Raw genomic sequence first — 22,049 nt, forward strand, 5'->3', positions numbered from 1 at the left:
GATCAAGTCTAATTGGAAGGAAGAAGGAAAGAGGAAGTGAGGAAAGGGAAACAAAGAGAGAGGAAGCATGGACAGAAGAGGCAAGGAGAGAGGAAACAGGGAGAGAGGAGGTGAGGAGAGAGGAAGTGAAGAGAGAGAACACGAGGAGAGAGAAGGGGAGGAAGCGAGGAGAGAGGAAATGAGAAGAGAGGAAACGAGGAGAAAAGAAGCGAAGAGAGAGGAAATAAATGAGGAAAGAGGAAATGAGGAGAAAGGAGGTAGTAGGTAAGCAAAGTGAGAGGATGAGAGGATGTGAGGAGAGAGGAGGTGAGGAGAGAGGAAATGGTGAGAGGGGAGGCAAGGAGAGAAGTGAGGAGAGAGGATGGGAACCAGGAGAAAGGAAGCGAGGAAAGAGGAGACAAGGAGAGAGGAGGCAAGGAGAGAAGAAGTGAGTAAAGGGGAAACGAGGAGAAAGGAAACAAGGAGAGAAGTGAGGAGAGACGATGTGAATGAGGAGAAAGGAAGCGAGGAAAGCGGAGACAAGGAGAGAGGAGGCGAGGAGAGCAGAAGCGAGCGAGGAGAGAGGATGTGAACTAGGAGAAAGAAAGCGAGGAAAAAGGAGGCAAGGAGAAAGGAAGCAAGTAGAGAGGAGGCAAGGAGAGAGGAAGCAAGGAGAGAGAAAATGGTGAGAGAGGAGCCTCGTTAGGAGACGAGGTGTTAATGAGCGCAGCCTTCAGGGGCCTCCAACTGAGTCTGTTTAACCCACATTTAACAGTCAATACAAAATCAGAACTAAAGCAGGACTAGATCAGGACTGAACCAGGACTGAGCCAGGACTGAATCAGGACAGAAACAGGACTAAACCCAGTCTAGACCAGGTCCTCTTGTAAATAGGTGTATATTGTTTTAAAGCTGAGGACTGTGATGTTCTAATGAGGCCACAGAGGATTAGACCAGGTCAGATCTGAGTCAGCCCCAAGTCCTGCTCCGACAGTACACCACCTCCTCTCCTACCTACTATCTCCTCACTCCTAACTCCTCACTCCTACACTACATTCTCGACTCCTGACTTCCTCCCATATGTTTCTCTTCATTTAAAGACGGGGTATTTCATTTCTATGGGGTATTAACTGTAACACATAACATATTTAGATCACCATGTTACCATTTACCATTTGTGCTATATTCACCCAAAACAAAGTATTTTAATATTTGTGTGTGTGTGTGTGTGTGTGTGTGTGTGTGTGTGTGTGTGTGTGTGTGTGTGTGTGTGTGTGTATGTATATATATATATATATATATATATATATATATATATATATATATATATATATATATATATATATATATATATCCCTCCCTTTGCTCTCCATGAAAAGTCCCTTCCCCTTCAGAGCTTTGCATCCCACTAATGAAACTCCTGCACATCACATCAGGTTTGCAAGTTGCTGTACAGGGAACAGAGAGAGATCGCTAAAATACTCAAACGTTTTTGTGATTTTGAAATATTAGAAAAAAATATCATTTTATTATTTTTCATAGCTCAAAATAAGCAAAACAAAACAAACAGCGCTCAGGCCTCACACAGCTCACAGTCCTGTGTAAAGACACAGCCCTGAAGCAGACGCTGTGCAGAGGGTCAGGAGCAGAAGTCTCTGTAGCACTTCATGGACTTCATAAGCAACACACTACAGTTGTTTATACAAAGCGTAAAGGTAAAAAAAACAATATATACACTGTTATGTTCATTTTAGATGTCAAAAAGTACTTGCAGCGCCCAGAGATTTTTCTTTAAAAACCGGGTCCAAATGGCTCTTTGGGGGTTAAAGGTCATTGACCCCTGGTCTAGACCAAACATGGGCAAACCCTTTGGCCTTATTAATCCGGCCCAAAGAACGTATATTAAAATAGTTCAGTTTACCTGTTCAACAAGTTGTTGATCTTTTGGCACTTGATAAAACTCAATGTGAGTTGTTATGGCTTTCTTTAGGATATTTCTGCTGTGTTTATTTAACAGAAATTTTATAAATTAAGTATTAATTTAATTAATGCATTCGGAAAACAATTTGTACAATGAGCCTTGCATATTCATGATTTGCTAAATGTTACAGGCCAAATCTCTAATGTTCCCACCCCTGGTCTAGACTGTGAGCCTGGTGCTGGTCAGGAGGGTCAGACTCTTATTTTGAAAGTGTCCTTGAGAGTAAAAGGTGCAACTGATCAGTTCTAAAACACTTAGAAACACTTAGAGCTGTGAATCAGACCAACGCTCAAGAGAAAACTCAATAAGAGACCGACCAGAGAGAGATCATTCAATATGAGACTATATCACATCAGAGAGGGAGAGCGAGACCTGCTTTAGGCCTGGGCTGGTCCTCCTTTAGACCTCCTTTAGACCTTGGGCTGGTCCTCGTTTAGACCTGGGCTGGTCCTCCTTTAGACCTGCTTTAGACTGTTTAGAGCAGGTTTAGACCAGGTCTGGTCCTGGTCTAGTCCTGCTTTAGGGTTTAGTCCTGATTTAGTCCTGGTTTGGTCCTCAGATAGTGCAGATTTAGGCTGTTGAATAAATAATTGTGTGAAATGTTGCCATGGCAAAGCACAGTTTAAAACATCCTAAATATATGAGAAATATCTGATATGATTCACACATAGACACACACATGCTCTGAAATCAAAAGTACGCAAATAATATTTAGGCCAAATTCCTGCAGAAACGTTTTTGGTTTTTGGTGTGAACATGATGTTCAGGAGCAGCATAGAGCCAGAGGAGAGCTCCACACACAGAGCCAAAGAAGAGCCAAAGGAGATCCAGAAGAGAGCCAGAGGAGAGCCAGAGGAGAGCCAGAGGAGAGCCAGAGGAGAGCTCCACACACAGAGCCAGAGGAGAGCCAGAAGAGAGCCAGAGGAGAGCCAGAGGAGAGCTCCACACACAGAGCCAGAGGAGCCGTTCATCAACATGGGTTTGAAATTATGTTACAGTATTTGTTTTAAATTATAATCAATTATTTCATTAATTTACACCCGGTTTATTATAATTATATCAACAATATTTATGTAAGTACAGAAGTGAGGGTCTGCATGTGTGTGTGGTGTGTGAGACAAATCAAAAACTAAACCACAAACGCGATGGGAATGAGGCTCACACACCGCTGTGCTACGGTCTGCTCAAGTATGTCTGCCACCAAACACTCATTTAAACAACACAAATATTTCATGTTTTTGAGCTCGGCCGCTTACACACACACAGACACATACACGTACACACAGACACATACACACATACACACACGCACAGAGACACAATGTTTAAGTCCTGTTTCTCTTATAAATGATTTTATTCAAAACTAATATCAAAATTGCAGTTTAAATGTTCAATGATGTCTGCTGCAGTGTTGAGGTAATTTTCTGTCCTCTCTAAACTTCCCTGTGTGTCAGATGCCCTCCCTGTGTGTCTCCATGGGGGGTTATTCTGTGTAAAAGCTGCTCACCCTGTAGTTTAAACCTCTATAAACATGTTGTGAAATACATCTTTGCATCAAATTAAAATCTACAATTTCACAGAAGACGAGACATGTTTAAAATATATTTGAGAATATAAAGTGTGTGTGTGTTGTGTGTGTGTGTGTGTGTGTGTGTGTGTGTGTGTGTGTGTGTGTGTGTGTGTGCGCGCGCGCGCGCGTGTGTGTGTTTCATATAAGGAACATTTAGATGTAAATGTATAGACTCTGTATTACACAGGTTATTGTTCATCAGGAATCTGGCGCTGGAGCTTCAGACACAAGATACTCTTTTATTCTTGAAATTATTCCTATATTTATCATTTCTGTTTTATTTTTTTATTTTTTTTTATTTATTTTTTTTATTTTTTGTGAAATTTTTAATTAAACACAAAATTCAAACGTGTTAAACAGCTGGAAAATCCCTAACATTTCAGGGTTTCCTTTAACCTGTCCTCTGTGACACTGGCCCCCGCGCCTCGTGATGATCTACAGAATGATGTCGTTTTTTGGATTATTTCTACATTTTTCTAACGTGAGACGCGCAGTTCTGAAGAACTGTTGCGATGTATTTTTCTCCTCCGCGCGCCCTCTCCCCGAACAAGACTCACTGCTCAGAAATGTGACGAGTAAAACTGGAACTAAACCAGGACTGAACCAGGACCGGACCAGGACTGGCCCAAGACTGGCCCAGGACTGAACCAGGACTAAACCAGGACTGAACCAGGACTGACCGATAGACTAAACCTGGACTAGTCGCGATTTAGTCTCTTAAGTCCGCAGTTGTTCTGATTCTGATGCTCCTAAAATATGTTTACGCAAAGCCAAATTAAAAACAGAGAATATTAATAAAAGTATGAACCAGGTTTAAACCAGGTCTAAACCAGAACTAAACCAGGACTATACCAGGACTAAAGTACGACTAAGACCTGGAGCCGAACCAAAACTGGACCACTTTAAGGAGCGCAGACATTTTGGAGCGAGTCATCCCCCTCTCTGTCCCCAGTAACAGAGCCTTAAACTCGGCTACAGCTCCGCGCACCCTCAGTCCCGGCTCAGTCCCAGCTTGGCCCCGGTTCAGCCCTGTTTCCTTGCGTCCTCCTGTGTCTCCTCGCCTCCTTCCCTCGGGCGCTGAACTTTAGTTTCTGCAGACTCTGACAGAAAAGAGGCGGAGAGGGGAGACGGAGGACTGGAAACTTGAACCGACTCCTAGAGCTGACCGCAGCCGGACCACAGCGCCCAAAAGCCGGCCACAGCTGCGCGGACGTCCCGGTGTCAGTCCGGTTCTTTTGTTTGACACTTGGGTTGTGTTTTCGGCTCTTACCTTTGAAGCTGTCCGCGCGCGTGCCCGTCAGCAGTCCCATGAGCGCGTGCGTGAGGAATAAAAGTAAAGTTCCCGAGCGCTCCATGGCGCGCGCAGTTCCCCCGAAGAGGAACCGAAAAGTGCCGAAAAGTCCCCGGGTGTCGGCGGTTCTGGCTCCCGGTTCTCCGCGCCTCTCTCACGGTCTCCTCCTTCTCCTCGCGCCGCTCCGAGTCCGAGCCCCGGCGCCGCTGACGTCACGCGGTCGAGAGACGCAGGGAGTGAACGAGAACCGCGGAGAGAGAGAGCATTCTTCAGTGATTAGAGCCAGGCGCAGCGCGTTAACCGTCTACTGACCAACAACTCCTAATAACGGACCTCCCGAGTCCTAGACCGGCTTTAGACCTGGTTTAGACCTGGTTTAGACCTGGTTTAGACCTGGTTTAGACCTGGTTTAGACCTGGTTTAGACCTGCCTTTGTGCAATATTATCCCTGCTTTATTGTGTTAAATTCTGGTTAAGAGACAGTCTTGGTTTAGTAAAGACCGACGGCTGGTATAGTCCTGGTTCAGACCTGGTTTAGTCCTGGTTTAGTCCTGGGTCAGACCTAGTTTAGTTCTGGTTTAGTCCTGGTTCAGACCTGATTCAGACCTGGTTTAGTCCTGGTTTAGTCCTGGGTCAGACCTAGTTTAGTTCTGGTTTAGTCCTGGTTCAGACCTGATTCAGACCTGGTTTAGTCCTGGTTTAGTCCTGGGTCAGACCTAGTATAGTTCTGGTTTAGTCCTGGTTCAGACCTGATTCAAACCTGGTTTAGTCCTGGTTCAGACCTAGTTTAGTCCTGGTTTAGTCCTGGTTCAGACCTGATTCAGTCCTGGTTTAGTCCTGGTTCAGACCTGGTTTAGTCCTGATTTAGGCCTGGTTCAGACCTGGTTTAGTCCTGATTTAGGCCTGGGTCAGACCTGGTTTAGTCCTCTTTGGTCCAGGTTTGGTGCTGAAATATCGCACTATTCCTTTACATTACGCATTTTGTTCCGTATCATTTCGCGGCTTATTAATAGGGTTTTTATTGCTTGTCGCTCCGTTAACTTTACGCTGTCCATAAACCGCGCTAATGCCGGACACAGGCAGTACTACATTACCCATAATTCACTTTTATTAATGAGCCTATCGCTGTGATTGATCCGTGAGCCGCGCGTAATTGTAGTTCACACCACAATCCAGCAGCAGAATGGAAAGAAAACCACAGGCTACTTCAGACCTGCTTTAGTTCTAAGTTAGGCTTCCAACTGTTCCGGTTTGGACCAGGTTTAGACCAGATCTAGCCTCTCTCCTGATCTCTTTTAGATCTGGTTAAGTCTAGGTTTGGTTATGACTGAGATACCTGGTTTAGTCCTGATTTAGTCCAGGTCTTTAGCTGAATCAGTCCGGGACACCTGCTGTTCAATCTCTACATGCTGCTGTTAGGTCAGTTAATACACAGCAATAAAGTGTCCTACCACAACTCTGCAGATGACACTCAGATCTATGTCTCACTGCAGCAGGTGAATATGGACCAGTGGATTCACTCACTGCATCAACAGATCAGTGTGAGGATGTGAAACAACTTTCTCCAGATAAACTCAGACAAGACTCAAGTCATCATCTTTGGCCACAGAAACAATGAGAAAGTGTCAACAGTCACCTCCAGTCTCTCTCTAAAACCTTCAAATCAGGCTTGAAAACTAGAGGTAATAATGGACTCAGACTTGAACTTTAACAGCCACATCAAATCAGTAATATCTAATAAAGCAGCTCTGTGTGAACAAGTCTTTCCATGAACCAGCATTAAAATACATCTCCACCATGTTAGAGCCACATGAACCATCTCACAGTCTGAGGACTAAACCAGGACTAAACCAGGACTAAACCAGGACTAAACCAGAACTAAACAGGGAAACTCAGAGTTTCAATTTTCTGCAGCTAAAACTTGGAACATTCTTCCTGAAGATGTGAGACAGGCCTCTACTTTGACAATGTTTAAATCCAGACTCAAAACAGTTCTGTTTAGCTGTGCATACGACTGAAAGGGTTTTATTCTAAACGTTTCTTTTTAATATTATTTTTGAGTATGTTTTGATTTGTGTGATGTTAATGTCTTTCTTATTCTGTAAAGCACTTTGAATTACTTTGTGTACAACTTGTGGTGTACAAATAAAGTTGCCTTGCCTTGTCCTGTCCAGGTTAAGTCCAGGTTTAATTACTAGTTAGGACCCCATTTAAGACCTTGTTTGGTCCAGTCCTGCATTAATCCTAATTTAGTCTCATTCTAATCCAGGTTAGCTGTTTTAGTCCTGTCAAGGTTAAATTCAGGATTAGTTATTAGTTAAGACCCTGTTTAGGATATTGTTTAGTCCTGCTTAGGTCTGGGTTTAGACCTGGTTCAGACCTGGTCTAGTCCTGTACTGGTCCTGTTTGAGTCCTGGGTCAGTCTCTTGATTGTAGTCCATTACAGCGGCTCTAATGGACTGCATTTCCCAGGATGCACCGTTTATTGGCCTCATAAATCGAGTTGAGGATCGATTGGGGCTGGAGCGGTTCACTTTAACTGGATTCAGACAGAATGAATGCTCTGAGGTCAGCCGCAGGACTCACACTTTCACTCAGAGACAAATAAAAACACATTTGATCAGAGACAGGGACAAGACCGGAAACATCACAAACTGATAAAAAAAAAAAAAAAAAAAAGACTAGAACCATCTGTCTGTGATGCATTTGTGATCATCCAGATACTTTCACAACCAGACACAAAAAATATCAGATATTCTCTTCTATCACTTTTGTTTTCACTCTTTCACTGTATCTTTTTATATATTTTTTTGTTTTTGTTTTTTGTTTTTTGACTCCTGTGAGGTTTATGTCATTTTAGGCTCGCTCACACTGCACGCGCTCACACTGCACGCGCTCCAGTTGCGGCTCCTGTGTGGTGCTCAGTTGGGGTGTTCTTGGCTGTTGAGCCAACGTCTTTCATAGTGAGATGTTTCTTTGGTAAGGAAAGGACTTGCTCCGCGCTTTTGTGGTCAGAGTTTGGAAAAAGCAGAATCCAACGGGATGAATCTGGAGTTCTAGGACTGCACGTGCGTCTGAGCTCCTCTGGTTATAATCTTGTTACCTCCTCAAAAACAGACCTGAAGTTGTGTTTTGTTTCATTCACACATGTTTAAGTAAGACTTTATTATTATTCTGTAAGCTCAAAATGCTCTGTTCCACCTTGTGATGTCATGAAGTGGTAGTTTTCAAGTTAACAGCTCCTTTTACTTTTAGTTCAGTAGAGATTGATTTATGTTTTAATAAAAGGGCTTTGTTTAAAGTTCACATTTTAAACATGTCCAGAAAAACTGAGAAAAACACTGAAATATAAATAAAATAAAGAATCACATCAGATGATGTTTCTACAGATCTAAACTACAGGGTGAGCAGTTTAACACAAAATAAAACATGACAGTTTGGTTGTTTGTGAAGGAACTTCAGAGATTACAGCCTCAATCATTGAGTCCAGCTGGGATTTGGATTTGACTGTGAGGAACCGTGCAGGACTATGGTGACACTTTATAATAGTACCTCACTGTACGTCACAGTGGGCGTGTACGTCACAGTGGGCGTGTACATCACAGTGGGCGTGTACGTCACAGTGGGCGTGTACGTCACAGTGGGCGTGTACTGATGGAGGTGAAAAAAGGAGTCGATCGGCAAAATGGCATCTTGAAAATAAGCGATTAAAGATTACTCAAACATGAATCACTCCAAACACAACTTGGGGTGAGTGAATGTGAGAGGAGACAACTATAACATGGTTAAAAGTAAAAATGTGTTATTTACACAAACTTGAAATGAACTGGAAAAAAAATGAAATGAAAACTTTTTCATTCAAGATTATAAAGTTATAAATATCTTTGGTTTTGGATTAATTTATGAGGAGTGGGGGAGTGTCAAATGTGTCCTGAGTGTTTGTGGAAGTGCCTCTTTGGACCTCTCCTGTCTCTCTTCTCTCTATCACTCCTCTCTCTGTCTCTCTCTCTCTGTGTCTGTCTCACTGTCTCTGTGTCTCTCTCTGTCTGTCTTTCCCTGTCTGTTCCACTGTCTCTGTCTCTCTCTGTCTCTGTCTGTCTCTCTCTCTGTCTCTGCCTGTCTCTCACTCTCCATCTGTCTCTCTGTCTCTGTCTGTCTCTCAGTCTCTATCTGTCTCTCTCTCTGTCTCTCAGTCTCTGTCTGTCTCACTGTCTCTGCCTGTCTCTCTCTCAGTCTCTGTCTGTCTCTGTCTGTCTCTCAGTCTCTGTCTGTCTCTCAGTCTCTGTCTGTCTCTCAGTCTCTCAGTCTCTGTCTGTCTCTGTCTGTCTCTCTCTCAGTCTCTGTCTCTCTCTGTCTGTCTGTCTGAGAGACAGACAGACAGAGACTGAGAGACAGAGACTGTCTCACTGTCTCTGTCTGTCTCTCTCTTAGTCTCTGTCTCTCTCTCTGTCTGTCTCTCTCTCTCTGTCTGTCTCTCAGTCTCTGTCTGTCTCTCAGTCTCTGTCTGTCTCTCAGTCTCTGTCTATCTCTGTCTGTCTCACTATCTCTGTCTGTCTCTCTCTCAGTTTCTGGCTCTCTCTCTGTCTGTCTGTCTGTCTCTCAGTCTCTGGCTGTCTCTCAGTCTCTGTCTCTCAGTCTGTCTCTCTGTCTGTCTCTCAGTCTCTGTCTATCTCCCTGTTTCTGTCTGTCTCTCTCTCAGTCTCTATCTCTCTCTGTCTGTCTCTCAGTCTCTGTCTATCTCTGTCTGTCTCTGTCTGTCTCACTGTCTCTGTCTGTCTGTCTCTCTGTCTCTCAGTCTCTGTCTGTCTGTCTGTCTGTCTCTGTCTGTTTCTCTGTCTGTCTCTCAGTCTCTGTCTGTCTCTGTCTGTCTCTCAGTCTCTGTCTGTCTCTGTCTGTCTCTCAGTCTCTTTCTGTCTCTCTGCAGCAGCTGTGTCCATGAAAGCTCCAGTGTCTCTGTCGGAGCAAGCGCTGAACAAAGGCCTTTTCACACAGGAGAAAACAGAGCAGCAGCACCACCATGAGGACAAACTGGAGCACTGCACCCAGGTCGAAACAGACAGAGGAGTGGCTCCCTCTTGTGGACAAATACAGACAATGCATTAGGCCGGAGCACAGTAAGGTCTACACCAACGTAAGGTCCTCGGACATTTATGACTGCAAAAACTCTGTGATTTTTCTGTCATAACTCACAGAGAGAGACAGGACCAGTAAAAGGAGCGAGCAACACTCATTGTTTTATTTAATATATATTATATATTGGGAACAAAATGACAGAACAACCACAACTCACCTCTGTGGGCACAGCTAACAAACACATTTAGATCACCATGTTTCATTTTATTGTTTTGAAAATGCTAAATTCACCAAAACCAACCTATTGACATGTTTTATAAGTTTCACTTTTGTTTTTAACACAAGTCAAAAGTCAAAAGAGTCAAAAGTCACTGTCCCTTCAGAGTGCCATCACATCACAACAAGTGTCCTTCTGCCATGAAACTACTGCACATGTCCCACAAGTCCACAAGACTCAAGAGGACTCCTTTAGCCTGACTCTTAGTTCTGGTGTCCACCACCGGGTTTGGGGGTCACTGCCGTGACAAGTACCACAGACCTCACGACCACAGCTACGAGAATCCATGTCCCCTCCTCCCCCGGGACCTGGGAGAGGCTCTCACTGCTGTTCAGCCCGTAGGCCCGGGCAGGTTAATGTTACAAATAAAAACATATACCCACTACACACGATTTACACAGACTGTGTAGAGCTGGACAACAGCAGCCATTACAGTATCATGTACAAACATTTAACAGCCACATGTTCAATAAAGCCAAAGACATTTAGAATCCTGTTCAACAGTACTGCATATACTCTTATACTGCATATACTCTTATACTGCATATACTCTTATACTGCACATACTCTTATACTGCATATACCCTTATACTGCACATACTCTTATACTGCACATACTCTTATACTGCACATACTCTTATACTGCATATACTCTTATACTGCACATACTCTTATACTGCATATACTCTTATACTGCACATACTCTTATACTGCACATACTCTTATACTGCACATACTCTTATACTGCACATACTCTTATACTGCACATACTCTTATACTGCACATACTCTTATACTGCACATACTCTTATACTGCATATACTCTTATACTGCACATACTCTTATACTGCATATACTCTTATACTGCACATACTCTTATACTGCACATACTCTTATACTGCACATACTCTTATACTGCACATACTCTTATACTGCATATACTCTTATACTGCACATACTCTTATACTGCACATACTCTTATACTGCACATACTCTTATACTGCACATACTCTTATACTGCACATACTCTTATACTGCGCATACTCTTAATTGTTTGGCTGTGAAAACATTGATATTCAGTTGTATTTACACAGAGTGAGTTTAATGCTTGTGTGTGTGCAGCAGCAGCACCTTTGTGTTACTTCTTCATTTTTCTCCATTGATAGCAGTAAATATTTTGTGACCCTGATTTGAATAGTGCAAGTGTGTCCAAGTACAGCTGACTCAGGGCACACACGGCCCACAGACCACTCCTTATCCCGCCATCAACATGAGGCCAAACACTGGAGACGGAGCAGTGTCTCTCAAAATAATAATAATAATAATAATAATTATAATAATAATAATAATAATAATAATACATGTTAATGTTACATTTCATTTGAAAATAGAGAAAGCAAATATTGTACCACAAAATGCTATGTGATTCTTTTATTTCAAATGTATTTCATGAAAAAGAAGAACTCATCTCAGCTCTGCGTGGCAAACATTTGCCCTCATTCGTCCTAAAAAAGATTTACCATTGCCACATGTGAGCATTTCATTGGAGCAGCACCGACCAAATCTGCAGAGCAATGAATTAAAGGAAAACATGTATCCACTTTAGCAACCTAACATAGCGTTTTATAAACGTGATAGTGTAGCATTTTAGAAACATTCTGTAGTGCAGACTGGGTTAACTCTCATCCTGGGGTAGGTCTTTAAAGGTTTTAAACAGACTTCAGGATGTCAGATCTGGTCAGTAATGGTGAAGGAGAGGTCTTCATGACGACCCGGATGCTGTGGAGCAAATACAAAACAGGCACAAGAAAATAGGCTCTTAACAAAGTATATATTGGTTAAATATTATTCCCCATTTTACCCATACCCCTCACACCTCACACACAAACCAGCCTTTCCTCCTGCCTTAAAGCTGAAAAGTCATGACAAAAATAACTCAACAACAAAAATGTAAATATTGGGGTTTCATGGTCACCATTGCTGTTCACAGCTTTGGACAGTTGAACAAGAATTGCACAGGCTTGAGCACAACCACTGGCTCTAGGTTTAACGTGATCCCTCATTTTGGGGGAACACATTCCTCTTTCTCTAGATTTTTGAGGGGAAAAAATCCAGAAAAGATTAGAATGTAATCTAACTGGAGGGAGGGTCAAGGTATGACATTTAGGATACCTGGACACATTACCCTGTGAGCTCAAACCTGTGCATTAAAGACTGGAGAAAACACACTCACCATTTTGCCTTCTTCATAAGTTCAACAGCTTCCATGACCTGACACAAGTCCATGTTATGTGTAATAAACTCATCCACCATCAGCTTCTTTTCCATGTAGCGTTGGACCAGCTCTATCACCCCATCCTTACCCTTAAACCCTAAAACAAAACAAAAAAGAATGTATTCAGAAGAAGTAACTGTGACATAATTATCAGAATCAAAACTTACCTCCATACAGCGCCCCCTTCCATGTGCGCCCAGAAATGAGGTCCGCAGGTCGAGCTGTGAACCTCTGAATCTGAGAGTAACCCACAATCACACTCACCCCCCAGGCCGGGACTGTGGAGTGGAGAGCACTTTCCTGCAGAGTCAGAAATGTGCAAAATGATCAGTCTAAATGTCTAAGCTGAAAAAACAAAGTGAGGAGAGCCAAAAGATAGTTTAGAGTTTCTTCCCATGTCAATTTAATTATATCCAGTTAATGTCCCTATTTCTTTAAAAGCCAGAGAAGATGTGGCACAGGGCATAGGCTGAGTCAGGGGTGTGAACCAGGGACGTCTCTAGACCGTTTATACTGGGGCACGTGCCCCGGTATAAATGAGCTGTGCCTCAGTGTGGACAGACCCAGACCCTGCACTGTGCAGGAGACAAGAACACATGAGGATCCCTGTCCTGGGACATATCACTATATAAACTCTGCTGTACAGAGGGACACATTATAGACTACACTTCTGTCATAGTGATGACTCGCAGACACGTCAGATACAGCGGGTGCAGGTGGGTCGGGTGCAGGTGGGTCATTTGATCATGGGGCACACTCCTGTTGTCAAGACGACAGTAGACACAGCACTAGGGAAAGTCCACTAGTTTGGAGGGAGGTAGTGTCAACAGATGAAAATAATAAAACACTTTGTAAGTCCTGAGTCCAGATCTTGGTGTTCTTCAGGTGTGACTCAGCCCATAATGATCAGCCTAAATAACAAATGATTTACTTGGTCTTCATTATTCATGTATTTGAATGACTTTGATAAAGACACTTCTGAATACTTTTCTTTTGTAAAAGCAGTGATTTTTATTAAACTGAGTGCTATGGGATTTGTGCTGGTCACATGACACTGTGCAGACATTCACTCCGTACTGTGTTCCATATGTTATATGTTCCTCATGTTATATGTTCCTCATGTTATATGTTCCTCATGTTATATGTTCCTCATGTTATATGTTCCTCATGTTATATGTTCCTCATGTTATATGTTCCATATATATATAAGCTTTTAGTCACTTTTTATTTTTTGAAAGTCCAGCTCATATTCATGGAGCTTGACTCATAAACGATTAAGACAGAACAGCTGTGGATTCAGTAGCACCAAGTATCATGGCAAAGTTTCTCACTGTATTTCAGCTGGATTAAGAGCAACATAAAACATGTGGTTTGATACCCTCACAGATGTTTGAGGCTTTAGTTTTGCCAAAAAAAAAACATTTTCTAACACTACGTTAGACCATGTGACTTTTGACTGGTTTGTGGGAGAGTTTAAACTAGTTTCCGCCTCTGTTAAGTCTAGTTCAGAGATCCTGGTCCATAGCAGATAACACCATCGAGTTTTGCTTGCAACTTGTAACTTGCTCTGTTCAGCCAAAAGGGGGCACGCATCAGTAGGACGGGGGTGCTGGTGGGTCAGCAACACATCCCAGAGAAGAGGCATAATAGACTTCAGCTTGACACTACCTTGTGCTTACAACTGTCACCCTAGCCATCTTGGCCCACATTCACTCAGAAGAGGACTTCCTAGACCAGCAAGTGGCCTAACAGTCGGGGTTAGGGTTAGAGCCAACCTGAGTACAGGACATAAGTCTCTGCACTGGCTTCCTGTAGCTCAAAGAATAGACTTTAAAGCAGCTCTGTGTGAACAAGTCTCTCCATGGATCAGCACCAAAGAACATCTCCCACATGAGCCACATGAACCATCTCACATGAGGAGGACTTCAGGGACCGACCTCCTGCTGGTCCCAGAGTCAGGACTAAACATGGAGAATCAGTGTTTCAGTTTTCTGCAGCTAAAACTTGGAACATTCTTCCTGAAGATGTGAGACAGGCCTCTACTTTGACAATGTTTAAATCCAGGCTAAAAACAGTTCTGTTTATCTGTGCATACGACTGAAAGGGTTTTATTCTGCACTTTTCTGTTTTAATGTTCATTTTATTATGTTTTTATTTGTGTGATTTTAATGTCCTTCTTATTCTGTAAAGCACTTTGAATTACTTTGTGTATGAATTGTGCTATACAAATAAACTTGCCTTGCCATTCACAGCCCTGGCTCTTCATGGGAGGCTACTGACCAGGGTTACACACATCACCGAGTTGGTTACTTTAGTCTTGTTCGGGAATCAGCACAAAACCAGGCACTTCTACATTATTTCTGCTCCCACTATGCCACTTATTCTGGTTCACCCCTGGGTGGTAACTCACAACCCCATACTTGACTGGGCTAGAGGGAAAGTGTTGGAGTGGAGTCCCTTTTGCCATGTGAACCGCCCACAATCTGCTCTGTCTCCAGCAACTCATACTCCAGTCACCCTCCGGACAACCTGGACCTCTCCTTTATGACGTAGGGGATCTTTTTAGTAAAAGTCAGGCGTGGTCTCTTCCTCCCCACAGACCATACAACTGCGCGATCGACCTCCTCCCTTGTCTTCCAGTCACCTCTATAATTTCTCCAATATATGGAGCAACATGTGGTGGACATTTAAGTATATTCAATCAACATCAATCAATCAACATTTATTTGTAGAGCACTTTACAACACTCAAAGTGACCAAAGTGCTTCCCAGTAAAATCAAATTAAAACAAGTTAAAATCATACTAAAACAGTAAAATAGGAGAATAAAATAGAATAAAATACATTGATACAACAAAATATAAATAATGATAATGTGTCACAACATTACTAGGTGTTGAAGGCCAGTCTGAATAAATATGTTCTGAGCCTGGATTTAAAAAGACCGAAGTCAGTAATGGTGCGCACATCAGGGGGCAGTTTGTTCCAAAGTTTGGGCCCAGCAACAGAGAAGGCCCGATCACCCCAGTGTTTGTATTTAGTTTTTGGAACTTCCAAAAGGAGTTCATTCGATGACCTCAAGGCCCGGTTTGAATTTCGGACCACCAACAGCTCAGCCAGATAGGGCGGGGCGAGGCCATTAAGAACTTTAAAAACAAAAAGTAAAATTTTAAAATCAACTCTAAAAGTAACAGGAAGCCAATGGAGTGAATAAAGGACTGGGGTGATATGTTGGCGTCTGGATGTGTTGGTTAAAAATCGTGCTGCAGCATTTTGCACAAGTTGGAGGCGACTCAGGGACGACTGAGAGACACCAACATAAAGTGAGTTACAATAATCTATTCTAGAGCTGATAAAAGCATGAATCGTTTTCTCGAGGTCATTGCGGTTTAAAAATGGCTTAACTTTTGTTAAAAGACGTAGCTGAAAAAAGCTTGCTCTGACCACGCTGTCAATTTGTTTGTCAAATTTAAAAGCGTTGTCAAGAATGACCCCGAGATTTTTAGCAGTTGGTCTGAGCCTTGAGGTCAGTGAGCCAAGATTTAAGGGGGCAGAATCACCAAACAAAATATATTCTGTTTTTTCTTCATTTAAATGCAGAAAATTTTGTCCTAACCACAGCTTGATATCTGCTATACATTTGAACAACAATTCAAGCTCGTTGTCTTTAAATGCATTTGAGGCCGGGAGGTTACCAGTCTGTGGCCAGGGCAGGCCTGGGCCCTGACCTGTCTGTATCTGCTGTAACAAACAATAAACCTTTTTTTCTGTATTTCAAAATTCACCAAGCTTCGCAAATGGATTACATTTCGTCTAGAACTGTAATTTTTCCACAACAATAATGGTGTCAGAAGAGTGGGATCCACGAGTGGTCGTCCAGAACACAGTGAAGATGGGATTTTGTCTTCCTTTTGGTTTCTGTCCTGATGCATGAGTCTTTCAAACAAGAACATAGAGGGACAATGGTTTCTGTCCTGGATCACCACCGCTTGATTCGAACGACTTTTACTTGGTGAGTTTTTCAAATACAGACTTCTTTCCATTTGAAAAGGAAATCTACATCTACAAAGACTGGTACATCAAAGGAGAATGTATTTTGGAAATGCAAAATGCTTAACTAAACATACCCAAATGGCCATAGTTCTGATTCTATACCATTTTTGATTCATCTCACAACTTTTCAGTCTTTTTGGCTCTAAAATCCCATATGTGTACCACCATGCTGCCCTAACAATATGCTGCTAATACAATCCAAACCCTCCCCCACTCCTGATTTCCTCACTTCTGGGACATAGTTGACAGACAGCTCATCCTTTTAAGTCACTGAAACTAAGATATTGGAAGGTACGAATGTCAAAACATCTAAAATGTGTGGAGCAAAACGTCAAGAGGATCTGGACAGAAAGTCAAACTGTCAAACTGTGTGGTGTGGATTATGCGACATAAGAAAATATGTGTGTAACAGTAAGCCATTGTAAACCGTGTCAACAAGAAAATGACAGGATGCAGTTTCAACTGATCCACTCATTTTTTACATTTCTTTATATTTCTTTTTGAAACATGTTGTATTTATTTTGTGTTTTTTGCCTCATCATTGCAGTGAGTTTAACGACATGCATGTCCTAAGAAAAGTCCAGCTGGAACCAAAAACCCTCCTCAATTGTAATTGGAAAGAAGAAACTGAATTCTTTCACAAATTCCCAAAATGTTAAAGAGCTCTCTTAAAAACAAAATGAAGGCCTAATCAAAGCTAATAGTGATCACAAATCCAAACTGACTTGACTGACTTGACCATCCTTGACAACTAAGCGCCTACAATTTCGTTGTGGCTTAGTTGTCTTCTGCTACAAGAGAACACTTAAATTGCTGTTCTGAAAGAAACATTTTGTGTATATATATATATATATATATATATATATATATATATATACACACACACACAAAATGTTTCTTTTGTATATATATATATATACAAAAGAAACATTTTGTGTGTGTATATATATATATATATACACACACACAAAATGTTTCTTTTGTATATATATATATATATATATATATATATATATATATATATATATATATATATATATATATATATATATATATATATATATATATATATATATATATACAAAATGTTTCTTTCAGAACAGCAATTTAAGTGTTCTCTTGTAGCAGAAGACAACTAAGCCACAACTGACACATTTATATACACACATATATAAATGTGTTAAAGGTGGGGTATTACAAAATTAGTTTTAGTTTTTCAAAATTGAATTGTGATAAAACAAGTGTTATCATTTAGAGACTGTTTTCCATTAACTACAAGACCTGTAACCTGACAACACCCTTCAAGAACCACAGTGAACCAACCATCACAGCTGAATGGTCTAAAGCAGGAGAGAACTTTCCATCTAGACTTTTGCAATCGTTTTGTGTTTGTGTATTTGGATTTGTACATTCCAATATTTCTATGTCCCCACAGGAACATCAGCAATAATAATAATAGTAATGCCTTACACTTGTAATGTGCTTTACAGGCTTGTCAAAGCCTCTCAAAGCTCTACACTATAGTCATTATTCATTCACTTCCACACTTGGTGATGGGAAGCTACTGTTGTAGCCACTGCTGCCCTGGGGCAGACTGACGGAAGCGAGGCTGCCAATCTGCACCATCAGCCCCTCCGACCACCACCTATCATTCGAGCACACACCACTTTCATACTAGGCAATGCGGGTGAAGTGTCTTGCCTAAGGACACAACGACAGAACTTGGTCCGAGCGGGACTCAATCCTCCGACCTTTGGGTTGGGGGACCAACACTCTAACCACTGAGCCACTGTCGCCCCAGCACCATGTGTGCCAGGTCCTCCAGAGACTACTAGAGAACAAACTCTACATGAAGGCGGAGAAGTGCGAGTTCCACTCGAACAAGGTCAGTTTTCTGGGGTTCATTGTGGGGTGTGGACAGGTGAAAGCCGAGGCGGTAACTAAGTGGCCTACACCCAACAACAGGAAACAGTTACAATGGTTCATTGGGTTTGCTAATTTCTACCGACGCTTTATCAGAGACATTAGCCGTGTCGTGGCTCCCCTCACTAAACTCACCTCTCCCTCCAAACAGTTCTGCTGGACTCCAGAAGCCCAGTCTGCCTTCGATAAACTGAAGGATCTGTTCACCTCTGCCCCGGTTCTACATCAGCCCAATCACGTAATTTGTTCTCTTGTCAGTTTTTACGACAACATCACATTAAAATTGGGACTGAAGGACTTCACCTAGACTAGACCAAACTAAACCAGGAACAACATATAATGTCTGATAATTGTCAAGTGCATGGTAGCATGCTAGTTGTTGTTAGCTTTACCGTCACAGCAAAATTCCACTTTGGTCTCTGAGAGGGATCTTGTGGTAAAGGTTTTTATGGCAAGGCAAGTTTATTTGTACAGCACAATTAGGACACAAAGAAATTCAAAGTGCTTTACAGAATAAGAAAGACTTTAAAACAAATCAAAATATAAATAATCATCATAAAATTACCTTTAAAAGAGAAGAGTGCAGGAAAAACTTTCAGTCATATGCACAGCTAAACAAAACTGTTTGGAGCTATTGTCAAAGCAGAGGCCTGTCTCACATTTTCAGGAAGACTGTTTCACGTTTCAGCTGCATAAAACAGAAACACTGATACTCCATGTTTAGTCCTGGTTTAGTCCTGGTTTAGTCCTGGTTTAGTCCTGGTTTAGTCCTCAGAGTGTGAGATGGTTCATGTGGCTCTAGATGTTCTTTGGTGCTGGTCCATGGAGAGACTTGTTCACACAGAGCTGCTTTAAAGTCCATTCTTTGAGCCACAGGAGCCAGAGACCTGAGCACAGGACACATGTGCTCGTACTTCCTGGTTCTAGTCAGGACCTGAGCAGCAGTGTTCTGGATGTACTGTTCTGTCTTAAGGCTCGTTTGCAGAGGCCAGTGAGCAGGACGTTACAGTAGTCTAATCTACTGGACACAAATGCATGGATAAGTCTCTCTAAGTCTGGTTTTGACAGTAAACCTTTGATTTTGCTATGTTTTTTTTAAATGGTAAAAAGCTGCAGATCATATTGATTTGGTGTGGCTCTTAAAGGTCAAATCTGAATCAGTTATTACCATTATATCCAGCCTGATTTGAAAGTTTTAGAGAGAGACTGAAGGTGACTGCTGACACTTTCTCTTTGTTTCTGTGGCCAAAGATGATGACTTCTGTCTGTTGGATACAGGGGCAGAGTGAACCAGTCCATATGCTGGTCCATATTCACCTGCTGCCAGTTTATGTGCCTTTTGCTTAAAGTGAAGTTGACATTCTTTGTAACTACTCACCACGACAGATGCATTCCCCACACACTCCAGGGAGAAGTCCACTCCTCCTTCGGTCATCTCAACCAGAATGTCGTGGATGGGTTTGCTGTGATCTTTGGGGTTCACAAAGTCAGTGGCTCCAAAAATTTTGGCTTTCTCAAACTTCTCGGGGTTTGTGTCAACAGCAATAATCCTCTTGGCTCCTGCCGCCTTACAGCCCATAACTGCAGCAAGACCCACAGCTCCCAGGCCAAACACAGCACAGGTGGAGCCCTCCTCTACCTACATCATTTTATCACAGGAACAAAAACACTACTTCAAAATAAATACATTAATAATGTGCATGACATCATTTAATGATATATAGTTTACACCAAAGGGAGCTTGTTCCTAGGTCTCAAATGACATCACAACATTCTGCTACTTAATACTGATGGAGGGCAGCTAAAACTAATATTGTTAAAAAGCTGATTTTTGTTGTAAATAAAAAATAAAAATTCTAGGGTCTAGTGATGAATAAAAAGGATCAGGTACAACATTAGTGAACTAACCTTTTAAATATTTCTCATGAAAATACCAAGTAATCAACAGGAAAATATACTGTTGCCCCCATCTGAGAACATCTCCACATTCTTCACTATCTATGATGTAATTGATAGATCTTGAGAGTTTTTATCTTAATTTTTTTAGCCTTTAGCCTTTATTGACATTATAGTGTGAAAGGAGAGTATGGGAGAGGCATTCAGTACATAGTTTGTAGTAAATATTCTAACCTGAGCTATGTTAACAGCAGATCCATATCCAGTGCCAATCGCACAGCCGATGAGACACACTTTGTCCAGAGGAGCGTCAGGGTGGATCTTGGCCAAGTTAATTTGTCGAACCACAGTGTACTCTGCCAAAGTACCAAGCCCACCCAACTGAAGAATTTTTTTCCCTTTACAGCTGAACCTGAAGTCTATTGTACACATCCTACAAATGATGGACACACATGCAGTCAGACTGTAAATGATCCAGCTGTAAAACAACAAGCGTCTGCTGTAAACGCTCACCAGGCTTTCACACAATGGTTTGTCTTTGGACTCTTACAGAAGTGACATTCACGGCACTGTGTGAAAAACACAGGCATCACCTTATCACCTGGTGAAAGGAAACATTTATGTACTTAAAGAAAAGTAACTCTTTATAATAGGCATATTAAAGGCGTACCTACAAGTCATTTGTATCACTGTATTATTATATATCATATTATATTATTAATTAATAATGCTCGTGAACAAATGTCTAATATTCTTTTACAAATATGGACAAGTGTGGTTTTACTCATTTATAAAAGATTTAGAACTGTTCATTTAGGTGCATCTTCAAATCATTTACACATGTTTGTGAATCATGACCAAATTAAATCAAACATTTATAAATGTGAACACCGTGGTAAACACATTTATAGCCTTTCCAAGCCTTATTTTAAAGTGGAGACAATTATTATTGTACCAAACAACTGAATAGTTATAGTTAAACTATTTATTCATGTGAAACAACTAAACATCTGTAAATATGAAAAACATTTACATCTAACCATTTTTGAATTCGGTGACTTCAGAACCCACACTCTCCACAATTCCAGTGGCCTCATGTCCAACCACAACAGGGAAGCCATCTTTGGGCATTTCCTCGTACAGGTGGTACAGGTCTGAGTGGCACAGTGAAGTTGCCACAATCTACACATCATAATGCCAAATATATGAGATATGTCATTAAAACATGCAAACTTTGGAGATGCTTATCTCACCTTAATGCGGACCTCATCGGCCCGTGGAGGAGCCACCTCGATTTCTTCAATGACCAAAGGCCCATTGGGCTTCCAAGCCACAGCTGCATTACATTTTATCACCTGAAGATGCAACACTTTAAATTCAAGTATGTAGCCTATTGTAGATTTAATTTAACTCTTGGGCATGAATGATATGAATACATGTACACATTCTTTTAAACACCAGAGGTCACTCAGCCCCAGTCATATATGTATTACAATGAAATTCACCCATTTCCCAACACTTATTTGCACTTTTAAATGATCATCCTTCATTACTTTTAATATATGTAAGCAAAGTGGACATTCAAGTGTGCTATTAAGCTAAATGTTATTTGAAAAATGCTACACTCAATACCTTACAAGTATCATTTCATCACTGTGAGAATAAGCATACACGCCACTGATTTTGACCCAGTAAAGAGAAGAAAGAGGAATAACCTTTCCAGTAGTGTCCAT

At 41.6% G+C, this 22,049-nt stretch overlaps 2 protein-coding genes across 3 annotated transcripts in view; both read right to left on the reverse strand.

The window, feature by feature from the left end:
• LOC117388029 (receptor-type tyrosine-protein phosphatase mu-like) overlaps positions 1-5,011 on the reverse strand; it is a 107,901-nt gene extending 102,890 nt beyond the window's left edge. For both annotated transcript variants that reach the window (XM_055230174.1, XM_055230173.1), the window contains exon 1: positions 4,801-5,011. In XM_055230174.1, the coding sequence (XP_055086149.1) occupies positions 4,801-4,885 (85 nt within the window). In that variant the 5' untranslated portion in view covers positions 4,886-5,011. The remainder of the gene's footprint in view (positions 1-4,800) is intronic.
• A 7,375-nt stretch (positions 5,012-12,386) lies between these two features.
• LOC117388035 (alcohol dehydrogenase 1-like) lies at positions 12,387-22,049 on the reverse strand. The gene is made up of 8 exons (XM_055230184.1): positions 22,032-22,049; positions 21,570-21,671; positions 21,357-21,498; positions 20,830-20,917; positions 20,551-20,794; positions 19,799-20,059; positions 12,613-12,745; positions 12,387-12,542 (listed from the first exon to the last, which is right to left on the reverse strand). Exons 1-8 carry the CDS (start codon positions 22,047-22,049, stop codon positions 12,400-12,402), a joined length of 1,131 nt encoding a protein of 376 aa, XP_055086159.1. The 3' UTR covers positions 12,387-12,399.

This window comes from Periophthalmus magnuspinnatus, chromosome 20 (genome assembly GCF_009829125.3).
Source record: "Periophthalmus magnuspinnatus isolate fPerMag1 chromosome 20, fPerMag1.2.pri, whole genome shotgun sequence".
Taxonomy (NCBI): Eukaryota; Metazoa; Chordata; class Actinopteri; order Gobiiformes; family Gobiidae; genus Periophthalmus; species Periophthalmus magnuspinnatus.

Coding starts and splice junctions, on each gene's coding strand:
- LOC117388035 (XM_055230184.1), bottom strand. Junction 20,918..21,356: donor AGTCACCGAATTCAAAAATG/GTTAGATGTAAA, acceptor TCCTTTCACCAG/GTGATAAGGTGATGCCTGTG. Junction 20,060..20,550: donor CTGCTGTTAACATAGCTCAG/GTTAGAATATTT, acceptor AAAATGATGTAG/GTAGAGGAGGGCTCCACCTG.